Source organism: Montipora capricornis, chromosome 6 (assembly GCF_036669925.1).
Source record: "Montipora capricornis isolate CH-2021 chromosome 6, ASM3666992v2, whole genome shotgun sequence".
NCBI classification, from domain to species: domain Eukaryota; kingdom Metazoa; phylum Cnidaria; class Anthozoa; order Scleractinia; family Acroporidae; genus Montipora; species Montipora capricornis.
The window spans coordinates 66,045,435-66,062,934 of record NC_090888.1 but is presented as its reverse complement, the minus strand read 5'-3'; the positions used below and the strand labels follow the sequence as shown (position 1 = coordinate 66,062,934).

The 17,500-nt window shown below is 39.2% G+C and overlaps 1 protein-coding gene and 1 long non-coding RNA gene across 2 annotated transcripts in view; one reads left to right on the top strand and one right to left on the bottom strand.

The window, feature by feature from the left end:
• Positions 1-10,242: 10,242 nt before the first annotated feature.
• The window catches only part of LOC138052918 (spermine synthase-like), a 19,596-nt gene continuing 12,338 nt past the window's right edge, over positions 10,243-17,500 (bottom strand). The window contains exons 9-11 of the mRNA XM_068899522.1: positions 17,445-17,500; positions 16,841-16,959; positions 10,243-11,032 (exon numbers count right to left, since the gene is read on the bottom strand). The exon at positions 17,445-17,500 is cut by the window's right edge and continues 24 nt beyond it. Of these exons, the coding sequence (XP_068755623.1) occupies positions 11,002-11,032; positions 16,841-16,959; positions 17,445-17,500 (206 nt within the window). The 3' untranslated portion in view covers positions 10,243-11,001. The remainder of the gene's footprint in view (positions 11,033-16,840; positions 16,960-17,444) is intronic.
• The window catches only part of LOC138052920 (uncharacterized), a 17,559-nt gene continuing 11,113 nt past the window's right edge, over positions 11,055-17,500 (top strand). The window contains exon 1 of the long non-coding RNA XR_011133179.1: positions 11,055-11,835. This is a non-coding gene — a long non-coding RNA (uncharacterized lncRNA). The remainder of the gene's footprint in view (positions 11,836-17,500) is intronic.

Below are 17,500 nucleotides of genomic sequence, written 5' to 3'. Positions count from 1 at the left end.
AGAATGGAATCACCCTCAACTATGAAAAGTGTGAGATCGGTGTTCCAATTATAACTTAATTACTGAGGTGAGCGGCATTATTATGTGGGATTCCCCCAGCAGGGCAGACCACAAGTCATGAAATGGAGGCCGTTTGTTTTTCCTCGTATCCACAAATTGTAACGTTTGTTTTCATTGGCTAGTTTCTGTAAATACAAGATATAACGGCATATTTTAGTGGCCACATGTTCATTCTACGTCATCCACATGTCATGGTCATACTGAATTATCCACGTGCCATAGTCATTGTCACTTCGTTATTCCTTTGTTTGTTCCTCGAAATCGGAGGTACACGAAAGAATTTTTACCTTCGATCGCCTGGTTTCGCTAAAGGGTAAGTGTTGATTTATATTTAATCCATAAGTACCTGTTACAGCTTTCATAACTTCGTTGTAATCTGTTTCATGAAAGGTATTTGGTGTATTGTGGAGGTTGTTATCGGTCACACAACGCGGTGTCAAAACTACCGTAGTACTAATAGTTAAGAAGGATCCTCCGAAAATCAGTTTGTATTTCCTTTTGAATTGGGTAGTCTTTAAATTAACTAAGTGGCAAAATTCTCAAATTTCCAAAATTAGAAATTCAAATTATTTTCCTAAATTCGCGGAATTGTTTGTGACCAAAACAAGATATATTCATCAAACACAGCAGCAGCAGAGAAAAAGTGGAAGCGGACCAGGATGTGCGTAAAAACCATCTCAAACAGTTGGTGACGGCGATATTAGAATGCGGGCTGGCTGTGTTAATCGTTTACAAAGTACCTTCCTTGTCATGTTGTAGGAAGGCTATAGCCGGAAATGCCCTTGGAGTCTTATTTCTTTTTCGCTACAAGTCAGTGTGTTTGTTCTCGATCAATGGCAGTGTACTGAGAGAGCCTGATTTAATAGCACCTCTTGAATTCCCATGATTTTTCTTCAGATGATACGATAATTTATTCTTCGATACGTTTCGTCAGAGGTGTCTGAAGGCCAGTTCTGGTAATATGATTCTTTGTCTTTATTCCGCTAACGTTCCCTGCTTCGCATCACTCGTACGTTTCTGTGATCCTTCCGCTACATGGATTGTGGGTCTTCATTGCTTAATTAATCAAATACGATTTAATGCCACAAAAAGTAACATATGATGCTTTTACGTAAAAACACCTCAAACTTTTGCGAGCGACGACAATTATTTAATGTATCCCGCAAAAAGCGCTCCGATAGTCTAAATATGCTGTCAATCAAAATGAACTTCCGGCGAAAAGTATTCTCTATCTCTTTTTACATAATTTTTTTGCGATCGACGGGTGTGACCTTAACCTTAACTTAATATCTAAAAAAAAAAAAACAAAAAGAGGAAAATATTCTCCCGTGGATTAAAGTGCCTCCTTATACTACCGTACTTATCTTTCCCTTGAGAAATGCAAATGCCAACTGTAGTCAAATCAAATTATTCCATTTTTTGGCTATAATTTCAAGAATTTCAAGTCTCGTACCGCAATATGACATTTGCAGTCGTTCTACTTATTGTGTATTTACCGTTTTCCGACAACAGGTATACATTTAATAACATCTCCTGCGACTTATTTGTCTGTATGAGCGATCATACTGTACCCTGACTTACAACTGGTCTGAACTGTAAAAATGAAAGAAGAGGTTTGAGTTGATAAAGTTATTGAAACTTGGCAAAACATTGTTTTGCCAAACAATGTTTTGCCAAACTGGGCTCAGAAACTCGCATGTAAGCAACATTGTGAGGGGAAAGTGAACCTTGAAAGTTTCAGGTCTGTTCCACGGACTTTTGTGACAGACTCTAATTCTTTATTTACAATCGCTGCCTGTTGCTTGCTTTTATCAGTGCATCCCACGTGAACGCCTAATGGGTGTCTTGTTGGCTAAATAAATGCAGCTGAGGCCGCAATCCAAAGATGCCTCTGCATTATATCCAAGAATGCTGCTAGTAATGATCTGTTATAATTATTGATCGTCATCCAAACCCATTGTTTTCTACCTTTAATTATATCACCGAATGTTCAATGCATGTTTTTATTCAAGACAACGGTTAGATAAGCCATTGTTTTCATGAGAGTAACATGACATGTACGTGTAAAAAATGCAACCAGAAACGAATAATCGACTGCTTGTTTGTCAAGGTAGATGCCAGTTTGCATAGTGCTCGACAAACACAGTTATTTGTGAAAGTTAACTCGTTGTCGTTTGGAGTGATGGCGATGGCGGAAAGCTGCTGGGAAAGCAGTTCAGAGGAATATTGTTTCTCACGCAGTCAATTTTACCGGTAAGTCGGAGGTTACATGATGACAAGTACTTACTTTGAAGTCGTTGCAATTCCATTGGTTTTGCTTAGTTATATGTAATCCGACCTTCTTATTGTTGTTCAGGAATGGGTGTGTCGACGAGTGAAGGGGATGGAAAATGCTCAGAGGATTATGTTGCGATTAGTGAAGGTATACCTTATTTAAACTTTATTCCTTGAAATGTTAGAGTCGGATGTGCCTGCAAATGTTGTTGCAATTGGGTTTGGTTAATTCTTTTTTAAGTAAAACAGATAGTCATGTATTTGTCTAAATATCTGCAGGCCTAGCTGTTTCTGTAACCAGGAGTATTGATTGTTCAGGCTAGGAAGCGGACGATTTCTATGTCCAGAAATGCACGCAACAACAAAATGGCAAAAAAAAAGAAAATGTTGGCGAATTTGGCAAATATGGCGAAAATGACAATTGTGCGGCCACAATTGCCAACAAGGCAAAGCACAAAGCAATGAATGGGGCCTATACTGAGAAGTTGGCGAATTTGACCAGTATGGCGAAAATGACAATTTTGCCACAATCCCCAATGAGGCAAAGCACAAAGGAATGAGGGGGCCCATACAAGTTGGCGAATGTAGCGAATTTGCCCAGTATGGCGAAAATGACAATTCTAGTTCTGCCACAATCGGCCAATGAGGGGGCCCATACAAGTTGGCGAATGTGGCGAATTTGGCAAATATGGCGTAAATGATAATTTTGCCACATTCACCAACAAGCCAAAGCACAAAATAATGAAGGGGGCTCATAGAAGTTGGCGAATGTGGCGAATTCGCCCAGTATGATGAAAATGATAATTTTGACACATTCGCCAACGAGGTAAAGCACAAAGTAATGAGGGGGCCCATACAAGTTGGGGAATGTGGCAAATAAGGCAACCTACACAAGCACCTACAAAGCAAAGCCCAAAGCAATAAAGGCGCCCATACAAGTTAGCGAATGTGGCGAACAAAAATTAATGAAAGAAGAATTCGATCTCCAGTGCTGTTCAGACGTTTCACCTCAAATAAGAAACGTTCTTTTTTTACCAACCAGCATGGAGAACAAGGGAAAGAGGAACGAATTTGGCGAAAATAGGGAAATATGGCGACGGGAAGTGGCTCTAAATAACAAAGTTATGGCAAATTTGTCATTTAATGACTAAGGTGGAACAATTTACTGAAAGAATGACTTCACCAACGGGTACTAAGAGTTTCAAAGCAATTATGTGGAGTTTACCAATGTCAGCTTGCAAGGAATTAGATTCAATAAGCCACACACAAAATACGTCCTTGTCCTATCATCCATTACTTGAAAGTAAGCATGATTGTGTAAAGATGCATGTCGTGCTTGTAAATTTTATAGTAGCATTTTACGAATCATGCCATCAACGTTCTAAGGCCCCGTTTATATGGTCTCGGGCACCCGAGACAACCCTTCCCCCGAGTTACCCTGGGCGAGATATTTTTCCACTCACTTGTTTACAACATTCTATCAAGTATCAACCGTTTACACGAGTGTAACTGTAGTGTAACGGCTAACTGAGCCCCAAGTCTCATCGTTCGTGGTCTTGGTTACGTAGTTACTCGTCACCTGTACAAATTCTACTGCACCGTTAGCATCTTTCTTCTCTTGTAATTTATCCACGCAATTTTTGATTTTCACTCCACTTTTCTTTAAAAAAGTTATATCTGTATGAAAAGTGGAGAAGCGGAAGCCGCCTCTCTGTTAGGTGAGAGGGAAAACAGCTCAAAAGCCTTTTCAAATCCTCATGTCATTTAACAGCCGTACCGAAAAATAACCGGGTGAAACACGAAAATAAACAGGTCTGAAGGAAGCGTGCTTGAATTTCGACAAATGAGCCCCAAAATCAGCAAGAATGTGTGACGCTGATGAACAATAAAGCGGTTTTACTTGTGCAGGCCAAAAAACAATAGAAAGCCGGATGGGGCTTAACTTTAGTGAAATTTGGTCTTGGAAACTTGCTGAGAAAAAGAAGTTGAACTTGAACTTGATGTCAGCCTCGGAGCCTATGTTTCTCGATTCCCATTTAAGTTCTTTATAGGGCTGTGCGATATTCCTAACTCCAGGGGCACCCAACGTCAATTTTCGGAAAATATCTTTTCGGAAGACAATTTGAGATCTAGAATTTTCGGAACATTTGTTGTAAAAGTTCTTGCTTGCCTGCTTGTCCTAGGATTTTCGAACATCTAAAAGATGGTAATCCGTAACTGCCCATTTAAAACCGATTTTTACGCTTAAAAGCTCACCTAGAATTTCCGGGAGCCCTTTTTCTGGCTGAAATTTTCGAAAAGGTAAGTTTTGATCCCTATAATTTTCGGATCACTAGGCTTTCAGCCAGGAAAGATGAACAATTTTTAGGGGATAAAAATATGCCTACTGATATCTACCGTTTAATTACGAAAGTACGTTTAACAATGCTATTTCTAAGTGGTTTTGAACTATATTCTCGTGGGATACCCCTGAAACTCGAGTTATTTAGCAAAGGGTACCCCTCAGAATTATAGTCTTTACTATGGAGACTCCTAGTTGGTGTCTCAACATGACGGCCGGATGGAGTTTTGACTTAGCAGTGACTTAGGGCGCGTTCGATTGACCGTATTCCGGAATAGGAATACATGGAATAGAAGTTGGAAATCCTTCGTTTTTGTGGGAATTCACGTTAATATTGTCAAACATCTGCTAAAATGCTATTTTAAACATAGCTTTATTATTCTTGTTGCTGCAAAACGCCATACATAGTGTTTTAAATCATCACTCCACGTATTCTTGTTCCGGAATAGGGTCAATCGAACACGCCCTTAAGCTCTCTCAAAACATTATTTCTCTCTGCTAAACTTGAGACATTCGCATAGATACCTGCTCCTTCAGAGCTCGAAAACACAAGGCGAATCGATATTGTCGTGTACACGTGACATGTTTCTCAGAAGCAATCCTGATGTTACACATGAAAAAAAATGAAATTAAAACTGCTCTATTTTCAAAACTAAGGATGCTACCGAGGTGAAAACAGGCCAGCAGACATATATTTAAAACGTCTTTTACCCCGGAAGGTAGAAACTAATTTTCTTTAATTTTAGTTTTTTCTGACGTCATGTGAAAAACCAAGAATTCGTACGCATGAATAATTATCCCGCTCGTCATTTGCATGAAGGAAAATAACAAAACGGCAAATGTAGAGTGCATTTTAAGGATGCAAGCATGTATTCACACGTTCGTCGAAAGGTATTTAACTTGTTGTATGGAAATGTAAGCTGAACCATTCATAAAACACAAGCTAGGGAGCTTTGAGGGGCTGCAGTCTTCGACTGTTCAGGGTGAGTAAGGACAATGTGCGAGCCAGTGAGCCATGCGAGTCACACAGTTATTAAGCTAGCCGTTTTAAACTTAATACTTTGAACTGTTTATCAGCGCTATTTGGAAAGGGTGCTTAGACTTAAATGCGAAATTCGCATGGCTCGCAGATTGTCCAGCCCCGTTCAGGGTAAATAAAGTGGCTGGACCCTAGGTTAGCACGAAGAAAACATGCCACTGTCTGTCGAAACTAGTTCCTCTGTGGCTACTGAAGAAATCATCTGTAAAAATCATTGAAATGTGAGCTAAGGAGACCTTGCTAGCCCTTAAAAAAAGAAAGAGCGATACACAATATGATGTTTATCTACGGCACTCGTAGATAAATGTAGAGGTACTCATGCATTGAATTCTTCCGTTCGCCATTTGCAATTAAGGTAAATTTCAGTTTCGCCAATCGTCGGCCAAGTAACGTAAAAGTGACTTAACTATTAGAGTGTGACGTGAAGTGCTAGTTTTCTACTCATATGAAGCATACGAGCGTTAGCCCCACTGATGGAAATGGGCCCACACAAGGGCAGGTAAGAACTCCGACCTGGGTGGGAATTGTACCCATCGTGGGAATTTAAGATGTCAATGTTACGGCAATAAATACGTACACGTACAAGGAAGGCATGACAAAATTGGCAACATATCGCAAAATGTGCCAATATTGTCAGTTTCGTCAAAATTTTACCTAAGTGGTGTCACTAGCAATGGATGAAGTAACTTGACGAAATTGGCAAAGTATCCCCAAATTTGCCGATTTTATCAATTTCGCAAAATCGTCAATGCTCACCCAAGTGGTCATTACCAATGGATGTCGAACTAATTTGACGAAATTGGCAAAGTATCCCCAAATTTGCCGATTTTCTCAAAAATCGCCAATGGCTCACCCAAGTGGTGTCAATACCAATGGATGAACTAATTTGACGAAATTGGCAAAATATCGATTTCGTGCGCCAATCTCATCTGACGAATGTCAGAGGTTTGAAGTCAGCTGGCTTTCCGATGGTAGTCGAAGGAAGTGGAATTGGGGGTTAAATATCTTAAGTTTGAAGAATGGCGGGAGAAGAGAAATGAGCTGTGAAGGTTGAGTACAGTAGCGAGCCTGTGCTGATTTTTTCTTGGCTCGATTTGTGGCTCTATAGTGAGGAAGCAAGATGGGCAAGAGTACCCTGGCAAGACCATTCATGAAATGATATGTAGTATACAATGTTATCTTCGTTTCCAACGTAAGGCACCGCTACAATTCCTAATCGATGGGAAGAGTTATGAATTCGGCCTTTAAAAGAGAGAGCGGGTTAAGAAATTGGTAGTGTTACTAGTCAAGCAGAAGTCATAACTCAAAACAACTCACGCTTAAAATACTTATTGTGGTGTTTAAAACTTAGGTTGGAAAGTCCACGACCGTGCACAATCTTTTGTTTTGCGCTCATACACTATGCATGAATTACGTAACCAACACGTTCCTATTGGTCACTTCCTCAGTATGGAGTAAACAACTATTGTGTTTTCTTCACGGTCAAGGCTATAAAAGAGAACAAAAACGTACAACAAAGAAATTTGTTGCGTTTCATAACCATTCCCCTCTATTAACTATGCGCAGTCAGTGAAAAATATGGAGGGAAGTGCTTTGGATATATGCATCTAAAGCACGCCGCATTACTAAAACTAAAACACGCATCATTATTTTTTATAATGCAGCCACCGTACTTTTATAATTCCGTGTGCCGATTTAGCACCTTATATTTTCCCCGGCACCAAAAAAGACCGCACCCATTTTTCTCACACACTTAGTTTGCATTATTTTTCCCTGGGCATTCGGTGATATAATGCAGACAGAAAACAATGGGTTTGGATGGCGATCAGTAAGTAATAGATAAAATATGAGCGGGAGACCTTTATGGGCAGTTAAAACGGCGAGCCGTTTTATAGCCCATTAAGGTCGGACGCGAATAGCATTGAATTTAGCAATCTATTTTGGTAGAGCTTTTGTGGTAGAAACATGGCTGGTTGGTTTCGCTCTCAAAAGAAAAAAGAAGAAGAGACCAGTCTAGTGTCGGAGCAACTCCGAAAGCAACACAATACAACACTAAACAGACTAAATGGGGTTGAAAAGTCTTCGAGGAGTGGCAGCAGCGACGGCAAAATAAATGTGCAATGTGAGAAGTTGTAGAATGGCCGGTCTCAAATGCGAAGATGTTGAAGATGTGACCGTTTCAGTAGAGCACATGTCGGCAAATAAGCTAACCTTTCGGTTGAGCAAATTCAGTTCGTTTGTGAAGTGGCCAAGCAAAATGGAGAGCGTTATCCGCCCAATTCGCTTTATTTGTTATTTTGTGCTATAACTGTCATTTGCGTGAGACGGAAGGCGAGGATGCATTAAATTTCTCGACAAGGCACACAAGATTCAAGTAAATTGTTACCTAATAGTTGTGATTGAAATGTCAAACTTGTGAATGATTACTAAACTTTGTACAAATTTACAGGACTCGTTTTTATGAAAGTTAAGCATACTAATTAGGCAAGTTAGAGGTCTTTATGAAATTTAATTTTACTGCTAATTCAACTAATTAAAAATTCATCAACCCCAGCCTTTCCCTGCTATCTATTCAATCCCTCCCCGTGCTTTCAGACAGTTGAACTTTAACGGGATTTACAAACCAACACATGTGACCTGAATAGTGCGTTTCTGTTGGCTGTCATCCTAATGAATTATTAATGAATTTTACAATTATTATTACAAGACTCATTAATAATTCATGAAGGAGTAAGCCAATCCAAAAATGCAATTTGAGTCACATGAATGTCACTGTAAACCCAATACAAACTGTCTGAAACCTCGGGGAGGGCTTGAATAGGTAGCAGGGAAAAACTGGGGTTTATGAAGGAACTTCTTACAGAACAATAACAGATTAATTAACATTTTGTATCAGCTGACACAAAGTACCACTGAAAACCTCCGTCTCAAAGCAAAACAAGGACGCAAAAACGACAGACATGCAACTATTTTATTACATCAACGTTTTCCAATTTCTCCCACGAACTTCGTCATCCAGAAATTTAAAGTGGTACTATGATCAAAAAATCATTTCCTTTTTTTCTTCATACTTTGAAAGCGTGTTCGCTTAACACCTAACTGGCAAAATTTTGAGCTTTGAGTTTTATCCAAAGGCTGTTTATTTTGAGTGTAAGGTTTGGATTTCATGGTCCGCCATTACTCACGTTCAAAACTGGCCGATTGGACCTCAGAGGGTTGGATCTAGAGAAAATGACGTCATTTACTCACTAGCTTAAAATTGTAGCGTGTAAACAAAATTTATTATATATGCAAAACACGGGTTGAAAAGTCTGAAAGCCCGAAACTCCCGTGCTGCATATTAATTACGCCGCGTACACACGCATTGCATTCTTAAACTAGTGAGTGTTTGACGTCATTTTCTCCTCGACCCAGCTCTCTCAAGATTTTAAAGTTAGTAATGGCGGACCAATAAATAAGAAAATTCCAGCTAAAATAAACAGGTGTCTTTTTAAAATCAGAACTTAAAACTTGGGTGAGTTAGTGTTTAGTTAACATAGTTTTGAAATCCAAAGTCGTAGTACCACTTTAAAAAGAGGGGGCATTTGAGTGATGTCAATAGTTAAATCTTGAACTTCGTCCACCTTCACGTAGTCAAAGCCCAGCGACTCATTTGCCGCTACTTTCTTTGAGCGAGCACTTTGCCACTCCTTGAACATCTTTACGCTCCGGGCCATTTTGTACTATTTCTTGTATTTTGGGGACTAGTCCCTTCCAACCAAGCTGCTTCTTCGCTTGCATTTTTCGGCCTTCGAAAAGGAGATCCTTCCATGTTCGCAATCACGAGAGAATGAGTTCGGCATTCCCTGATCATTTCACCCATGCGAATTCCCTTCGGAGGGCAAATGAAAGCGTGCTATTCATTTCATAAGCACAATGCAATATTCGCGCCCGTATTGCATCGGATATAAAATGTCTCGCCTTCGGCTCGACATTGTATATCCGATAGAATACGGTCGCTCATATTGTATTTTGTACATATAAATTCAGAATACAAGTGTATTGGCCACTTTGAGGTTGCGTGGGAGCCAGGGTCGAGAGTCTTATTGAATTGCATTGTAGGACTGTTTGCAGACCAGCCACTGTTTATGCACTCGTTTACTCTGCAAAGCAAAGAGCCTTTCGTACATCCCTGTACGATAACAATTAACTTCGGGTTAGATCTTTATAACTTAACGTTGTTGGTTAAGTAAACGTCGTATGTACCACGATCTCACAGCTCTCACTGACTTTTTGATCAAATCTTTTTGCACCTTGGCAAGCGAGCCATTGTTTGAAAATTGCCATTCTACAATATTCTGGTGGTTTAGGAAGCTCAGCTCCCGGTATATCGTTTTCTTGCAACTTGAGTTCTCCCGCGCAACCTCATTCTCTATTTTCAAATTCCCCATGATACACTTTGTTTGCCCCCCAAATTTTGCATAAACTATTGTTTTCAAATGCTCTTGGGGACACTGCACATTCCCAAGAGCATTTGAAAGCAATGGTTTATGCAAAATTTGGGGGGCAAACAAAGTGTATTATGGGGAATTCGAAAATAGAGAATGGGTGGCCAATAACAGAAGTCACTAGAGGTTTTCTCGTGTCCTGATTGGTCAACTCCACTACTGGTGTAAGTCATATTTGCTTATAAATAATCGCAATACATTGAAACCTATTTTATTTTCTCAAGTAAAGTTTGATCCATCTTTGCGACCATTTTTCTAAGATAAATAACAAAGGAATGCATTGGCAAAAGTTCCGAGACAAGCACCTGATTAAACGTGTTAACCTGCGGCTGATATCAACTGAGAGAAGGGAGTGCTTAGTGCCGCTAGACGCAGTAACAAGTGAATTACCGTGAATGTAAAAAAAAGGAAATGCTCATTTGTGGTAGTACTGGTTGGTACCTTTCCAATCCACTACTAATGTTAAGTTACAGTAAACCATGGGTCGTGCCAGTGCCCTGGGCAGGGCTAAGAGCCAGTGTAGCGGTCCAATTGAGATTACCATTTTTGTCCTCCGCTACCATGAGGGGGGACTCATGCCACAGTTTCAGCCAATGAGCCGATTGAGACTTCGTGTTTTGCGCCACTCCTGATTGGCTCATTTGGTTACTCCCTTTCGTCATGATTGGTCGAAGACACTACGCTTTATGTTCACTTCACGAAACTCAATTGAAAAGTAACACCCATTTATGAACTAAAGTGTCGACTAAACATTTGCTTTATCATTCAGTCCACCGTAAGACCTGGTCCGTTCTGCTGGTTTACTTCCTCCACACTTCGTAGAAAGTCCAGCTAAAATGGGATTTCAAGAGAAGTTAATTTCAATTTCAATTGTCCAGCTAAGTACGAGAATCACTTCTCTCACTCGTCTATAATCCGCGATTCAAATATATACATAAATTTCATTCATTCATTTTTTTTTAATAATAGCAAAGTAATTTGTAAGAAATTAACACGGAGAATCATCTAGAGCACCATTCCTACGAATAAATCTATTTTTAGGTAGTATAGTATAGAGGTTTTTAAGGGTTATAATTATAAATTAAATTCCGTACTATTAGCTTTACTCTTGCTAGTAGTATCATTAGTCTTAGCTTCTTAAGCAGATTCAAGTAGTTTTATCCATACATGTATATGTTATCTTGTAGTCTCTGTTTTTAATATACAGATATTTATATGTATATACTCACATTTTTATGTAATATATTTGTAAAGACACGCCCTCCATGGAAACCAGCTTAGTGTTGTTGGGGCTAGCGTGTCTTCTGGATTTAAGTATACCATACCTCACAACAGAAATGGAGTATCACGTGACGCGCCTCACAACTGTATAACAACCCGCAAGGGAGACCAAAACTCACTAACTACCTAGAAAAACAACAGCTTCAACCTTGGACTTGCACGTGATCAGGACATGCGTCTTGAAATCGCGGCAAATGAGTGCATCCACCGCGATTTTCAATGAAATTTGGAAAAGTGAGTAATTTTCATATATTTTTTTTCAAGTCATGGCCGCAACAAAACGCTTTTAAGTACGAAGTGCGGAAGAAATACAGCAACTGATACGAGACAAAAGCTGAAAGTAATAACTGAAGGTAATTGGTACTCATTTGTATTTGAGAAATTTGACTTATAATTAAACTAGTAAGGATTATACTCGTATTTTCAGTTGTGGAGTATAATATAGCATAGTTTCCCCTCTACCCTCAAGTTTCTCTCGGCTTCGCCTCGGGGAACATTAAAGGTCTCGACGAAACAAAACTCACTGTTCCCCTTGGGACCAGTCATTACGTGCTTCATGAAATGTTTCTTCGCAGCTGCTTTAATTGTTGCTTCACTGCAATGATTTCCAACTCTCATGCATGTATTTCAATTTTCACAATTCAAATATTCTATAGCATTCATGCGTTCACTTCTGACAGCATATGACTCGAACTCACACGTAACCAGCTCCCAGGTGCCTTGACAGTTCAGTTGGTGGAGCAATGCATCGCATTCGCGCGGTCATAGGTTAGAGCCCCGTTCCAGCTTGGATTTATTGGCTTACTACAGTTTCCCGAAGAAAAAGATCAAGACTTTGAAATCAGTGAAATTAAAGCAACAGGACGTCCTTTTTGAAGTGTTAGTCACTGCACTTGATGGAAAATGTAATTTTACCTAAAAAATGAATGCACATCAGATTTCAAAATCTTGATCTTTTTCTTCAGAAAACTGTAGCAAGCAACCTTAAGGACGTTCGCGCGAAAATTGTTCAACATTGATTTTTTTCTGAAACTTTTACCACTGTAAGATGATGAGTTAGTTATGTCAGAAATGTAAAAAAAATGGAGGGGTCACCGACTTCGTTTTGGAGAGAACATGCCCGGAAAAACACCCAAAATGTGACAAAATCGGGCTTCGTTAGCGAATAAGGCCAGTGTCTGTAAACCCAAATATATCGGAATTAAATATTTGAAGTGAAATCTTCTCTGCCAAATATTGTTTAAGTGGACTTATTAAGTGAATTTATTCAACTGGTGAGGTTCCTTAAAGATCAAGTTCGCATTTAGGGACCACAGTTTCATGCGCCTTGCAGCCGCAAGATGGCAGGATTTGATTTTTTGTTCATTTTTGGACAACGTGGAGATGATTGTAAATAAAATCCGTTTCTGGGAAGAAAAATAGGGGTCACCGAACGTCCAAGACCGTTAAATCCAGGCAAAGCCATAGCAATGGCCTTTTGCCCTATCATTTCTCATTTTTATTACTTAGCGCGCGCGCTCTTGTATGACGTGGCGTGTGCATTTGCGTGCGCAGTAAGGATGCGCAGAAACAATTGGCGCGAACGTCCTTAATGTGATTCCCTGGTTTTAAATTACGCAACCCTACGGCGCATAAATTCTTGCGTCATTGGCACGCCCATTAGCTCGCGCACATTTAAGGAGAAAAAGAAATTGGATCGTAGAAATTGTAGTATATATATGTCGTGAACTGTTTATTACACATAAGACGAGAATTTTCATTAAAATAGTTTTCTGAACGCAAATTAGAAACAAAAACTCACTAACAATAGAACCAAATGCAAATTTAATTTAATTCAATAACAAAGTACGATTTGCACGAGATGCACGAAATGCACGAGTGATTGGCATAGAAACGCCTTTACGCTATCGTTGATTGGTTATACTTCCACATGTGAAATAGCTGTACGCCATTCTGATTGGCTGTATAAGCCTTTTCCACATGTGAAAATAGAGCATATAGATTTGTACAAATGAGCTTCATGGAATAAAATTCTCATGTTATGTGAAATATATATATATATATATATTAAAAACTGAACTACGGATATCACATTTCCAGCATTTTCATTGGCTCGCCGGACACAGGTTATCAGCTCATATACCTGCACTACCAAATATGGTCAATGAACACAGCAGCAAATACACAGTTTTGCGGCTCCGAGAAAAAATGGCCAAATAAATTCAACATAAAAGAGTGGTGATGTTGGGGTTTTTAATAAAACAATTATTCTACTATCCAGCGCGCCCTCGTAGAATAATTGTTAAATATAAGTTGAATAGAAAGAAGAAGATGCGAACTTTTCTCATTTGTCTTTTAATGCAGGGACGTTTCGGCCATTCGGGCTTCTTCAGCACTGCGAATATCACCACTTGGAATAAATGCAAATTTAATTTAAATTTAATAAAAAATGTCAGGTACTACGAGCATTAGCTGAGGATCTTTTATTCCAAGTAGTGATATTCGCAGTACTGAAGAAGCCCGAATGGGCGAAACGTCCCTAGGGGCATTAAAAGACAAATGAGAAAAGTTCGCATCTTCTTCTGTCTATTCAACTTATGCTTTTGTAAAGAAGAAGCGTCCTGTATCCTTTGGATCCTTTTCTCTAAGGCATCATCGTTGGCAAACCAACATCGTTTACACATCTATATATATGTATATAGAAAGACAGTTATGAGTGATTCCTGAGCCAACAAAGATGCCAACCAAAAGGATCACAAGGATTCACAGTCCTGATTCGGTAGATGATAAAAGACTGGTTAAAAATGAGGCCAAAAATGGACAACTTTTGGTTTGAAAACTATAAAAAAAAATACGTTTCGGCCTCTCGACCTTCTTCAGTTACAAAAGAGTCGGTAGAAAATTCTACAACTTAAATAGGGTTTTACAACAATGAATAAAAAACGGGTTACATAACAAATTCAAAGAAAACAATAGGTACAGAAAAAAAGTCAATCAGATCCAAGAAATGAGAACAAAAATACTGTAAATGGCGACAAACATTGCCTCACACTTTAACATCGCCTCACACATTAACCGAACCCCACAGTGTTATCGGACTTTACATTTCAATGCATTGACCAAATTCAAAACAGCACGTCCGAGAACACTGAAAATTTACTCATCACAAAAGAAGCATACTGGAGTGCGCAGTTGTTTTCCCTTTCACCTTTTGGGCTGAATAAAAGACAAGAATTCCATTCAAAGGATCGCGCCAACCATACATTGAATGTGAGGTGATAATATAGCGGTCTAATTTGCTTATATTTCTTTGCAACATCGAGCAATTTGAAATCACTTTACTGAAAGATCTTAGCCCGGACAAAATGAGTAGGCTGAAGTTTTCAGTAACATTCAGTAGCTTTTGCTATATAAGAACAATATTTCCGGTCGATCACGTTTCGAACGCTTCTTGTGCATTAAAAAAAAATGGTCCTGCGTATGAATATCAATTGTGCCAAGTTTGACAAAAATCTGGAAATTAAGTCATTTTCAAGAGAATTATTTTAAGGACGGTGCGTAGTATTGTTGTTGCGCATACTTTCTGCAAATCTCGTGACACTGGGGTTTCCTATGGGTGATGCTCACTGATATAGGGATAAGAGCTTAGCAAGTGCTCTTGGTATCCAAAACGAAATTGGAGGTAACCGGGGGTTTTTCAGAGATAATTAAGCTTCAATTTGGAATAACACGCCATACATACACTGCATTTGGAGCCAGACATAGAGTGTGAGGTGATAATTAAGCTTCAATTTGGAAAAACACGCCATACATTGCTTTGTATGTTAAAGCTTTTTATAAATATTGTTGATTAATTATCTTTGAAAAATGAGGGTTTACCCCCAATTTCTATTTTTAATTTCAATAACACTTGTTGAGATCTACTTTTCCCTCATATTTATAAACGGTTAACCGCGCAAAAATACCTTTAAATTCGGAACAAGGGTGGCACAGTCGGTTAGTGCGCGATCTTTATGCAAGAGATCCCGAGTTCGATCCCCGGATTTCACATGCTTGTTTCGACTTCTTTCCTTTTTGTGTACCTTAAAGTGCCCATAACCCCAAAATATTTTTTTCGCTAAAATAAATCTTTGCACCTGTTTGAAACGCATCGCGGCTACTTTTTTGCTTTTTCTAACAAATCCTGCCATTTTAGAGGCTTTGAAAGTTGCGAAAATCCAAGCATCTTTTGTTCACGACCGAGTCAGAAGGGAAGTGGATCTATTCCTGTTTTTACGTCACAATCTACTTTGCATGCATTTTTACAAAGAGTTAATGCAATGTAAATCAGTTTGTGACGTAAAAACAGGAATAGACCCACTCCCCTTCTAACTCGGTCGTGAACAAAAGATGCTTGGATTTTCGCAACTTTCGAAGCCTCTAAAATGGCAGGATTTGTTAGAAAAAGGTAAAAAAATAGCCGCGATGCGTTTCAAACAGGTGCAAAGATTCACTTTAGCGAAAAAAATATTTTGGGGTTATCGGCACTTTAAGTAGCTTTAAATACCCTTAAAACGGAGCACTGATGGAGAGGAACGGGAGGAGGGGGGGGGGGGGGGGGGAAAGGGTAAAATGACCTCAGTTTTGACAGTTGAATTCCTGTTAAGAGTTATCGACGTTAAGTATGGTTAAGTATGGTTAGGTTTAACTGCTGAAGAGCTCCAACTGTCTTGTATTTCAACTTCCGTAGTTGCAATAATTTTGTTATACCCCCCAACTCAAATACCTTTTCCGATTGGAGGAGAACGTGTCAGGTGTCATGGGTCAAAACTCACTAACTCCCTGGGGAAACAACGATTTGAACTTTCGACTTGCACGTGATCAGGTCGTGCACCTTTGAAACAGCGACAAATTGACCATTTTCACATTCTCCATAATACACTTTGTTTGCCCCCCAAATTTTGCATAAACTATTGTTTCCAAAAGCTCTTGGGAATATGCAGTGTCCCAAGAGCATTTGAAAACAATGATTTATGCAAAATTTGGGGGGCAAACAAAGTGTATTATGGGGAATGTGAAAATGGTCAATTCCGTGTAAAAATCCGTGTATTGCTCTATTTTGAGTTGGTAGGTATAGCGAAATACTTAATGACTGGCCCCTCGGGAAAAAGTGAGTTTTGTTTCCCCGAGACCCTCAATGTTCCCGAGGCGAAGCCGAGGGGAACACTGAGGGTCTCAGGGAAACAAAACTTACTGATTCCCTTGGGGCCAGTCATTAAGTGCGTAATATTTAACAAATTTGATATTCTATAGCATTTATTGCCAACCAACTTGTAAATGGAGACCAGTATTAATCAAAGGAGATTGAAAAAAAATCACCTTTCTTCGAATGACGGAACATAAACGAATTCTTGTCGAAACTCTACAGGACAACACAAGTTCATCAGCTGTTTTTCATACTGTTCTATATCTGTCTTGCAATTTGCCCCATTAGTACCCTGAAATAAAAGACGACATGTTGTTATATGGCAAGTAATTCTCAGTCTACATGGAGCACTCTAATTGGCTGGTTTTCGGTCGGGATAAGGGTTAGGGTTAGGTGCCTTTGTTCTCTTGTTCAGCAATGAAATTGTCAACCAAACCGGTGTCCACAAACCCGGTTTGTCTAAAGGCATCCGACATCTTCAAAATAAAAGGACAGCGCGCAAGTTTTCGCGCCACGGATATCGATGACGTAGTTTCTCGAACGATGGCTTTTCACTAGTGAAAATCACCACTCATTCAATCAGACGCCGCGAACGATTGTTTTTCATCGTTCGCGTCGCTGATTGGCTGTGACTAAAAACAAAACGATTTTTTTCGTCACTGTCATTTCCGTGAGTAACTAAATCTCAGTACTTATATGATAAATTTATTTAGATGCCTATGCTCATTTTTAAATACAAAATGCGAATAACACTGGAGACAAAGAGCTTTAACGTACCTGCGCATAAAATTTACCTCCAGGTTTTAACACTTTTAATGTAAGATTAAGTATTT